Source organism: Vespa velutina, chromosome 3 (assembly GCF_912470025.1).
Source record: "Vespa velutina chromosome 3, iVesVel2.1, whole genome shotgun sequence".
Lineage (NCBI taxonomy): Eukaryota > Metazoa > Arthropoda > Insecta > Hymenoptera > Vespidae > Vespa > Vespa velutina.
The window spans coordinates 6,505,370-6,517,528 of NC_062190.1; the positions used below are offsets into that span (position 1 = coordinate 6,505,370).

Below are 12,159 nucleotides of genomic sequence, written 5' to 3' on the forward strand. Positions count from 1 at the left end.
AAAAAAAAAAAGAAAAAAAGAAAAGAGCAAAAAAAAATGAAAAAAAAAAGAAAGAAAGAACAAAAAGATAAGGGGAATCGATTAATGATAATCATATATAATAGAGCGTCATAAAATCGATCCGAAGTATCACGAAACAGATTATCTTTCCTATAAGAAATTATAATGAATCGGCAAAAAAAAACCGAAATTATTGAGATACCACATATGATAATTATCTACTATATGTACATATAATAATATACTTTCCATGAATGTACAGGGTGATACGAAAGTACATAGACATATTTAACAAAAAAGTATGGGAGAAGATTTTACGATAAGTTCAAAGTAATCCGATCGATCCGGTCGACATCATTATTAACAGGCATAACCTTCGAGTCATACTATCGACTAGTTTGATGTCTCGCTGAAAAATCAAAGAGAAGGAAGAAATAAAATAAAGAAGTAGAAGAGAGAAGTGTCCCCTCGAAGAATATTGTCTCATATTTATCTTTCGCTTTGATGAATCAGCATTGTTCTAATCTCGAATAAATTTGATCGCAGATTATTAGAATGGATATAAAAAAAAAAAAAAGAGAAAAAGAATTACGAAAAAGAAAGACCAAGTTTTACCAGAAGGAGATCGAATTTTCAAATACATCTCTTGTAGAATTAATATACGTTAGGTATATCTTGTACATACAAGTATAATATTATTATTATACGGCTGCTATTTATTTGGCCATTATTTTCAATCATTTTTAATCAGTATTTTAAATGAATGGTCAGTATTTATAATATAATATCAGTACGTAATATAAATGATTTAATATTGAGCCGATTAATTTACGAAATGAACTCTCAATATTTTAATTAAAATATTTGTAAATAAAATAATTTGTCTCAATTTTAAATATATAGTCGGTATTTATAATAAACTCATATGCAATTTTAACATTTAATTATTTATATTGACCAATTATATTATGTACTGATATTTTATTATAAGTACTGATCAAAATTTTCATACATACTGATCATTTATTTAACAAAATACTTACCGTTAATTAATAAAAATTTTGGCCAAATAAATAGAAGTGTTATTATACAAAGATGTGTCATGATCCATATTACACGACACAATGCTTTGTACAAAGCAACGAAATTTTTAAGTAAAGAAATTTTCGTAAAATCTCTTCTCTTGGTAACAATGCTACTCTCTTTATCTTGTCGGTTTTATCGTTGTCATGTGTGATAATATAATAGATATATATATATATATTTTTTTTAGAACGTCATTCTAAAGATAATTTTAATTTCTGAAGTATTATTGAGTACAGTTAATTATTGTTTTCTTGAAATCTCTTTTCCTTTCTGTATTTTTAATAGGGCGAACTTAAAAGTGATAACGAAATTATTTGCGTTATCGTGTCATAAAAAATTGTTTGAACATATAAAATACTATCGCAAAGCTCTTACTAAAAGACACATTTAAAAATCGAAAATCTTATCGAACGAGGTAACTTGGAGAACATTGAAATTAAATTTCACTGTGCCAATATCCTGTCTCGTTTATAATCGATTACGTCGTTGTTGCAATGACGTTGCCTCGATACACACACACATATATATATATCATATATATATATTATTATTATTATAAATAACAATATATACGTCATAAGAAAATCTCGAGCAGGCTTTGCTTCAAAAATCGATACCCATCCCCGTATTTTAGAAAAAACGAAAGAATGTTTTTTTCTTCTTTCTTTTTCCTTGTTTATCTTCTTTTTTTTTTTTTTTTTTTTTTTTTTTTTTTTTTAACATAGAAAGACTAGGTCTTGAAGTTTCGTTTCTGCGACGAGTTTTATAATTAGGCATATTTTTTTTTTCTTAATTAGCCTCGATTGGATAATTCAAATGTGCGCAAAAAATATACGTGATCCAACGTAGAGGTAGGTAATAATTTCATCCATTAATGACAATCAATGTGCAGTATCCATTTTAAATGGCTGTACCTTCGCAACAATGCATCATAGAGATTTCAAAGATGAATAATTTTAACTCATAGATATTTTTCTACAAATTTCATGTGAATATGTTTACGATATACCGGCGATATGATTTTTATGTTAAGAATAACGAATTGTATCTTATAAAAATATTAAACGAAAATTGAACATCAAATAGAATGGAGTTTTGGAAAAGTCAAAAATTAAAATAAAATACAAAACTATAAAAAAGATGGAAAAATAAAGGAAAAGAATAAAAAAGATAAGAAGAGGAGATTAACATGCTCGTAAGTAATCGTTCTTTTTGCTATTGTTGTTTTTTTGCTGTATTTGTCGTCATCGTCGTTGTCGTTGTTGTTGTTGTTGTTATTGTTGTTGTTGTTGTTGTTGTTGTTGTTGTTGTTGTTGTTGTTGTTGTTGTTGTTGTTGTTGTTGTTGTTGTTGTTGTATACCGGTAATATATTGTTTATTTCAATCAGATTCAGAGACGGGGTTGTTACACGCCGTTGATCTCTATTTTCAACCTCTGTGTACATATATCTTTGTATCCGGTTATGACGTGTGTGTTTGAATGCGTACCTCATATTTTCCTTCTCATCTTGACAATACTGAGGATCTCAAATTACAAGTGTTCGATCATATTTTCGATCTTTCCTCCACATCTAAAGGTGCTAATATATCTACAGTGATTTTATTGATCGTACATGATTATACATACAATTTGTCTCGCTCTTAGATTTTCTCCCTCTTTTTTTTTTCTTTTTTTTTACTCTTTTTCTTTTTTTTTCTCATTACATTCTTTCCTTCGAAATCGAAAGACATCTAGTATGTACTTATATTCCGACCACCATCTCAATCGTCGACCTATATTGATCGATAAATCGATTATTTACACGAAATTCCATTTATTGCTACTTTACAGAAATCCTGCATAAGTATCTTTTACGCGTGATTACGTTTCCATGTAATACGTATGTGTGTACTATGTATATGTATATGTACGTTTACGTGTACGTGTTTGTGTTGTCCTACATGTCCACTTGTTTCTTCTTTTTTTTTTTTGTTTTTTTTTTTCCTTTTTTCGTACAGACGCATCATGCGCGATATAAGCGCATCTTGTATGTATGTACGTGTATATTTTGTATGTATCTATGTATGTATGTATGTATGTATGTATGTATGTATGTATGTATGTATGTATATATGTATGTACGTCATCGACTGCTTACAAGAGAGCGATCAGTGAAAGAACGTGGAAGTATGTATGTATTTTTTTCATTTTCTCATCGTGCATGACCTCAACGAGAAGCGTCGAAGTCAATCAATCAATTTTCGTATGACCAATTCTTTCCTTTTTTTATTATACTTTTATGTTTTTTTTTTATTTTTCGCTTTTTTTTTGTTTTTCCTTTCCTATTATTGTTTCGATCGTTTAAACAATACAATGTATTTAGAGGATAATTTTTATCGTCAGCGTAGTAGCAGCAAAAGAGTCACGATGTTCCATTCGGAAAAATCGTGGATTCGTTCGAAGGAAGTCGATTCATATAAATCAGGAATTTAGGTTATTTTTCTACTGGAGATCTCGACCACCTCTTTTTTTTTCTTTTTCTTTTTTTTCTCTCTTTTTTTTTCTTTTTTTAACATTTTTCTTTCTTCATGTATCATTCTATTTTTTCTTTTTTCTTTTTTTAATTATTCGCTTCGTTCGCGCTTAGGCCGTACTTTACCGTTCCTTTTTTTCCTGCAAACTTTCTATTACCTGCTTTTGTCCTTTAATCACCCACCTCCGCCCACTCTTTTTCTCTGCTCACTCTCCGACCCTCTCCCTCTCACCTTCTCCTATCTCTTCTCCCTTCTCTGTATCTCTGTCTCTCTCCCTCCCTTCCTCCCTCTCTCTCCCACCCTCCGTCTCTCTGTTTCTATTTTTTCTCCTTAATGTAATACTCTGTGCGTTGCACGTACTCGTGTCATTTTGTGCTATGATAAACTCGACGATTTGGGGTGTAAAAAAATAAATTACATCGGCTAGAGGAAGCTCGAGTTTACGGTCTCTTTAAATAATGAGATTATTTTATATTGGGATTCTTTACCCTTTTGTTTAAATATTTTAAACCGTAATTATTTATGAACACGAATACGAATTACAAGTTCTAATGAAAGACTAGAATGAATCAAAAAGAGCGAGAGAGACAAGTAGAAGAGAGAAAGAGAGAGAGAGAGAAAGAGAGAGAGAGAGAGAGAGAGAGAGAGAGAATATAGAAAAGAGAAAAAGAGAAAGGAACAGATATGCACTATCCCTGTAACTTTGTTTTTCACGGAACAATCGATGAACGATCAACGAACGATCAATTTTTGACGACATTAGTGCCTCCAATTTCGTTACTGATAAATAATCGGATGAGCTGGCTCGACAGGAAGGTCACTATCGAGTTCGAGGGATACTCCATCTTTAGATACCAAATAGTGCGTGAGCAGTTGACCCTTTCCTTTGACGAAGACGAGGCCACGTTGTTCGAAACCGAATCCAAACGGTTCCAAAATCATTCGAGTCTCGTCTGTAACCTAGAATTCGATTGATTGACTTTTAATCTTGATAATCGTTCTCTCTCTCTCTCTCTCTCTCTCTCTCTCTCCTTTAGAATATAATAGAAATGTAATATGGCTATTTTTACCTGAATACATCCAACCTTTCCTGTACTTTCCATTCGCGAAGCAACGTTTACTGTGTTACCCCAAATATCGTAATGAGGTTTTCGAGCACCAATAACACCGGCAGTTACCGGGCCATGATTGATACCCATTTTTAGGACGAAATGATTGAAGCTCTGTTCGTTGATACTCGAAAGAGCCTTCTTTAATTCCAAAGCAAATTCTACGAGGATTGAAAGGTGAGCCCATCTTGGACTATCTTCGGCCTTTATAGATTCTGTTATACCCGAGGCAGCCATATAGGTTGAGCCTATTGTTTTAATCTTAATGATGTCCTTGAATTTATTGTGATCCAAGATCTATCAAAGAGAAAAATATACATATTGATTGGATATTCTATCGATATCGGAAATATTTTCTTATACAACTCACAGCATCAAAGTCGGAGATCACTTCGTTGAGGAACCTTAAACACTCGAGTCCTTGATTATTGATACTTTCCTCACTGTAAAAATCGGCAAAGTTTGGCATACTAGCGAATAATACACCAACTTCGGCGTAACTTTGACTGTAGAGATCATCGTGATGCCTCGCCCTTGAGAGAAAATAGGTTGCCACGTGAGGCGGTAAAATATTGTATATTAACGCGTCATTTCTTCGTTTCATATCGGCGGCTCTTTCTCTCTGAGCTTCTACCTCTAGACCACGAAGATACAGCATTCTCCTCGCTTTCTCGGTCTAACGAATGAAATTTATTCGATTTATTTCTTTTTTCTTTTTTCTTCCACACTTTCTCCCCCATTTATTTTACCCCTTTATTCTTTCATTTTACTTTTTAACAATATTTTTTTCATATTGATCGAAAATAAAATCAAAGAGGTTTAACGTGACAATTTCGTGTCGATTAAAATCACGGATAAAAGCTTCCTTGAATCACTCCGTACAAGAGTCGACTCAATTTCTCATCAGAAACTAGCAATTCGCAAATCGTTATGGGACGTTTCCGTACCGCGCCGAGGATCGAACGGAGATGCAACGCTTTCGCTCGATCCTCTAGGTTAGCACCGCTCCACCGGATTAGCCCCGCCCCCTGGGATAGATTGGCCCCGCATACTAAGTTAACCACGCCCCTGGGTAGTTTTCCCGCCCCCACTATGTTAGGCACGCCCCCAGGGAATTTAGCCCCGGCCCCCGCTTTGCCATCCACGCCCCCTAGGTAGTTTGGCCCCGCCAGTCAGGTTTGCCACGCCTCTGGGTAGTATGGCCCGCCCTTTGCGTACTTTGACCCGCCCCCATTAGGTTAGCTCCGCCCTCATTACGTTAGCCCCGCCCCCCATTACATTAGCTCCGCCCCCTTGAGGGTTTAATCACTATGTTCGTTTTATGTTATCCACGCCCCTAGGGAGTTTAGTCACGCCCCCGCTAGGTTAGCCACGCCCCCCTGAGGAGTTGCCACTCCCCTTGGGCGGATAGCGCCGCCACTGCGCAGTTAGCGCCTGCGAAAATAGCCTATCCTTCGCACCAATTTGTCCCGCCCCCACTCGGTTAGCCCCGCCTCACGCAGCAGTTAACTTCTGCACAGATAGCCCCGGATAATCAACTCTTTCGATTACCCGAGAGACACGGTCGTTCGGTCGATTTCAATCGAAAGAGATAATTACTTACGTATCTAGCTACGATGACCAAAGCAGTAGCTATGGTGAGCAGTGTAGCCGACAAGGAATATTTTAAAGGAAAAGAGACTGGACCAGGTGGTGACGCTACCATATCCTCTCTTTCCAGACTAGGTGCGATGAAAACTATATTGATACAGCATTGTAAACTGGCCAGAAGATACATCAGCGATGCCTTTCCAAGATAACAAATATAGGTTGGCATAGAGATCGCTACCAGAGCAAGCACACCAATGTAAGAATAATAGGAAGGATAAGGACAACGAGGCCAGTTCGAATTGTTTCCTTTTGGTTCAACGTCTTCGATGACCGCACAGTTACCCTGAATGAACAATATTCGCTCGAGTCCTTTCATATATATTTAATATATGAGTTAAATTGTGAAAAAAAATTGTGATACCATGTCGAGAATTAAGAAATCGATGAGAGAGAAGATCATTAGCAACGCAAGGGTTCTCCTTAACCATGTCGCTCTTACTGCACTTCCAAGACACGTGGCACCTGCTAGAACGACTCCAAAGAGTGTAACCACGCCTACACCACCCCAAGTGAAAGGTCCCCATGGTTGTAATCTCCATACCGGTGATGCACACATTACTACCAAAGGTCCACCTAACAAAGATAAAGGTGAGAAGGCTTCCTCGGCCCTGTGAAAGGCCCTTTCCATATCTGGATCCTTGAAACGCAACGTCAACCACGATGCGTGACCCTTCAGGTCGGCACCCCCACCTACGTTGAGATTACGTGAATCAATTATTCTCATATCGAAGCATTCTCACTAAGCGGTCGATAAACACTTACCTTTGCTGTCAAGTTCCTTTCTCAATCTTTGCCTGAACTCCTCGGAGTCCTCTTTGTTGTTTCTCCTATCCTGACTATTATCCATTGTTCTTCGAGAAGTTTCATCGTTCAACGATGCCAGACTTTTCGTTATAGCTGGTTTGAAAGGTTTTAAGGCTCTGACTATGAAGTAGGTGACGATTCCAGCCTTCTTAAGTGCTTCCTCTCTTTTCTCGCCAAACGCCGGCTCGATTTCAAATTCGTCATTGAGGAAACTCAGAGTCACGTTGGAAACATGAACTCTCCTTAAAATAAACCCACCCATATTTTTATTCTAATTATAACCAAATTTATTACGTTTAATCACACATATCCCCCCGCTCCCTATACCATTTATAATTAATCCCGTTCCACTACATTATCAACGATCTCTATCTCTATGAATACGCGCAAAGAATTTGATATCATTATCTTCATCTAGCATAGTGAAATTTCGCGAGAAGTTAAGAGAAGATTTGAAAAAGTAAAGACACGCTAGTTTGTTCGTTCTCATAATTCTCGTCGCGCCCCTTGTCTGTTTATCCCCACCTAAGGGCCTCTGAATAAATTAGGTTAAGAGGAACGCAAGCTCGAACGAATAGCTCCCTTGGTACGTGCCGAGATTCAAGAACCCTAACTGCGCCGGTCACGTTTAATGATCCAAACCAGTATCACGTACAAGGGTGATAGACATTATCTCGAAGTCTTTAACATAATTATCTTTATCGATAGAACTCGAAAGAAAAAAGAAAGAAAAAGAAATAAAAAGAAAAAGAAGAAATCTTACCCGGCTCTTCCGCTGCTCTCCATTTTATTAGCAAGTTCAACGTCTTTACTGTAAACATCGAATTGCCATTGCCGTTGACCAAGAACGCCAGCTAAGACCGCGCCTGTATGTATGCCTACTCTCATGTCGACGGGACTATTGGTTGTCTGTTGAACGTATTTTATTGCCTCGACCATCGAGAGACCCATGTGCACGCAAAGAATCGCATGGTCCGGCCTCTCAACGGGTGCACCACTTATGCAATAATAGCAATCGCCAAGGATTTTGATGCGCAATTGTTCATACCTGTGAACACACATATACGATGACAAATGATAAACGAGATTTAATGAAAGCCGCTATCCACATCCTGAATACATTTATCGATCGTCCAACGTGTTCTCATAATCGTCACCTCGAAGGATATCCCGAGGAGAAAAAAGAATAAGGGGAGACGAAAAAGCGGCACTAATTTGCACAGATATTGAAGAATACTCATTAAGAGTCCCCGATCGATCATTTCCGAAGAGGAAATGAGTTTCTCGTTATAGAACAAATGAGAGACAAGTCAGAACATTTCTTTTTTCCAGATAATATATATACTTGAATGGCAATGAAGAATTTAAAGCTAATGAGATATCGATCAATCGTACTGTTCCAGTTTATTAAGCCAGTTTAGAATTTATATAAGTTGTTTAATGTAGATAAAATAATATATCATGGAAAAGTAGTAATTACCGTTCGCTGAGTTGATCGAATCGTGCAAACAGCTCGTTGAGTATTTTGACCAATTCGCTCGCACTATAGGTCGATGATATTGCTGTGAAACCAACTATATCGGCGTAAAGTATCGAAACATTCTCGTGTCTCGACATGTAAATCTTCTTGAACTGCGTGTCCGTGCACGCTCCCAAATCCTGTCGCATTTTAACGGCCACATGTTCCGGCAGGACACTTAGAAGTAGCCTCTCCTGTTCAGCACTTTGTTCCTCGATCACCAACTGTACTTCCAAGCTTTGTCTTGTCTCGAGAAAGGCTCGACGTTGCTGGAACTCCGCCAGGGAGTAGCTGGAAGCACCCAAAATAGCGACGCCGGCCGAGAGTGTCACCGTCAGGATCTATAGGATGTTTTCACGCTAAATTCTTACGATTGCGAGCTTTTCAATAACGCAGAGATTAACCGATTAGCAAAAAGGATAACCCTTCGATGCTCGCTTTGTCGATCAGTTTTCTCATCCGGAAAGATACGAACCGCAAAATGTCGCGCACCGAAGGGTTAACAAACAGGTACAACGTTAATGAGAAGGCAAGTGTTTTTCTCGATATTTTTATTTTTTTTTTTTTAGCTTCACGAGAGAGAAAGAAAGAGAAAGAGAGAGAGAGAGAGAGAGTATCGAAGATCGTGTCGATATATCCTTCGTAGAAAAAAGAAAAAAGAAAAAAAAATGAGAACTTTCACGTGCGGACGATAGAAACGATTTGTACAATTTAATACATGTTAGCGTAGGTTTCACGGGCTTTTAATCAACGTTCCATTCTTCCCGACGGTCCAGAATATTACGTCAATGAAGGCTACTAGTCGTTCTCATTGAAAAACGATGGTATGTCGTGCATGGAAAGGCGACGGTGCCGCATCGTTGGACGATGTCACGTATATGTCCGTCTCTGTCTCGCGCGCGAGCTTCTATCTCTCTATTTTAAACTACCATTGACCGAACTCTACTCGAGTGTCACTAACGACAGCATCACATGTGCACACGTGTATGCCGAAGCTTTCGCTTTCGTGTACTCCACGAACAACAAGTTTGTAACTTTATGTCGATCCTTCTATAATACCTTTACGTCCATCGGGCATAGAACTCTTTAAGGTAAATGAACGCGTAAGATAAGACTACAGTGATATGTTAATCCGATTTGGTTATATCGAGTATAAGGATTGATACTAACAACTTTCTCAAATTTTTACTTGATAATTTTCTTATCTTTCGTTAAGTCGATATATCTTATAAATGAACTTTCTTCAATGTTTTCTAAAGTTTCATTATCTAGCACGTTGATTATCGTCCTTGAAGTAATTATTAAAACTTTTCTTCTTTTTGCAAGGAATAGACGCTCTCTCTCTCTCTCTCTCTCTCTGCATGATAATATTTTCTTTTCTCTTCCGTCAGACTTCACGCGAAGCTCCCTACTCGCGATTGGATCGATGAACGAAGTACAACCTCGCATAAATTAGTATGAAGTAAGGGGACCGATTAGTGGCACGTAAATAGAGTTTATCTACAACGTATATACGTGATCTTCCCTAAAATTTCCATACGAGGTATGTATAAAGGTGGATATGTAATCGATCAAAAGATAAGACGATAGCGTAGGTTGATAAGAAATTAGGAAGTAGTGGGAGCAACAGTTGTTTCACACACGCACGCTATCGCTGTTTACATTCTACTTCTCTCGTTTTAATTGGTCTATTACATAGGCAAGTGTATTTAATAGGCAAGGAATTATTTGTAATTTTTCGTAACGATCGATATGACGAAGAGAAAATAAAATAAAAAAAAAGAAACAAAAGAAAAAAAAAAGAAAAACAGAAAAGAAAAAAATGAAGGTAAAAGGTGACATTATTAAGAACCTACCAGAACGTCGATGAACGTGATGATCGACATTCTGGAGAGTCTAAAGACGGTGACCATGTAAGCCGCAGCCGTAGCAATCGCCAACAAGAAGCAGAAAGATAGTCTAAGGGGTAGAGTAGCGAATAAGAGATAAAGGAAGAGCAGGAGCCATCCTAGTCCGTCCCTGGGCGTGACCTCGCTCGATTTGAGAAACAGCTGAGCGAGCAACTGTCCCGTAGAAAGCCACCATGCCACGTGGGGAACGGCGGCCCACAAGCCGTCTCTGGCCCGTGTTCCGTGTTCCGCCCATGCCAGTAAACCCAAGTTCAGACCAAGGAAGACAGCGGTGAGTCCTCGAGCCGGTAGTTCCGGTTCAGGCGAGGCTACCGTATAAGCCCCGTAAAGGACAGCTGATAGAAGGAAGCACTGAAGGCCACCGCGTCTCTGTTGAAGGGACGAAGCACGATAGAGCCGCTCAAGCTTGACGTTATTGAAGTTGGTTCTCAACAAATTTGATGGCCTGCCGGAGTTCAGGTAAGACTCCTCATTCGAGGTCTCCAGTCTTTGGGACATGGCGCCGGGAATAGTTCACGTTATCAGACGCACCGCATCTTTCTTTCCTTTCTGTCCTTTCACCCTTTCGTTTCTCAATAAAAAGGACGTAATCGACGGCTCCAGCCGTCATACGTTGTTATTGTAAGTTAAAGGTCTCTTCTCGTTGATTCTCATTGAGCTGTCTTCCTTGGGAAAGCTCGCTCGCTAGCTCACTTAGATTTAGGGTGGGCGAGGTCAAGTCCTACTCACTCTCTCACTCTCTCTTTCTCTCTCTATTTCTCTCTCTCTCTCTCTTTCTCTTTCTCTCTTTCTCTCTTTCTCTCTCGCGCGCGCGCTCTTTCTTCTGTTTCTCTTACTCGTTCACTCGACTCGAATCTTTTAATATTCCTATCTTGACTATTTTTTTTAACCTTCCTTCCTTTCTTATTCTTTTTTTTTAGTTCTTCTGATTAACTACTCACGCACCGATCGACGAAAAAATCAAGTAACACACACGCTGAATTATCATGCACCCACAGACACACACATACGGCACCGGGCCGGCCTCCTTTTCGACGTGCACCTGCACCCGCGCGCGCGGGGAACTGCCCAGGTTGCTACTACCGTTCCTGTCTTTTCCTCGACTTCTCTTCTCTTCTCTTCTCTTCTCTCTGCTAGAGGAAACTCTTTCTCTCTCTCTCTCTCTCTCTCTCTCTCTCTCTCTCTCTCACTCTCGCACTCACTCACTCTCTCTCTTTCTCTCTTTCTTTCTCTCTCCCTCTCTCTTGCTCTTTCTCTTTCTCTTTCTTTATCACTCTGCGCACCCTCTCTCACTACCACCTCTTTCCAAGCATCGAGTCTAGGCGTGCGCCATGCGAACCCCTGACAGCTCCGACCCTCGCGATTCGGGTCGATATCAACCACCACAAAACCCAGCAGTCGACGCTGAGTCCTACCTGAGCCTCTTTCTGCCCTACCTATCTACCTAGAAACCTAACTCTATTCCGAGGGAGAAATTATAAAGGATAACTGGAACATTGTCTGACGCGAAAAAAAAAGAAACACAATAAAAAATTATTTCTCTCAATTTCCTAACTCATATAGTCCGA

General features: G+C 38.6%; 1 protein-coding gene across 1 annotated transcript; it reads right to left on the minus strand.

Annotated features, from left to right (window-relative positions):
* Positions 1-476: 476 nt before the first annotated feature.
* On the minus strand, positions 477-12,088 carry LOC124947926 (adenylate cyclase type 3-like). The gene is made up of 9 exons (XM_047490741.1): positions 10,538-12,088; positions 8,643-9,022; positions 7,926-8,210; positions 7,121-7,404; positions 6,720-7,048; positions 6,312-6,641; positions 5,079-5,384; positions 4,670-5,005; positions 477-4,559 (listed from the first exon to the last, which is right to left on the minus strand). The coding sequence occupies exons 1-9, from the start codon at positions 11,087-11,089 to the stop codon at positions 4,377-4,379; spliced, it is 2,985 nt and encodes a 994-aa protein (XP_047346697.1). The 5' UTR covers positions 11,090-12,088; the 3' UTR covers positions 477-4,376.
* Positions 12,089-12,159: the final 71 nt, after the last annotated feature.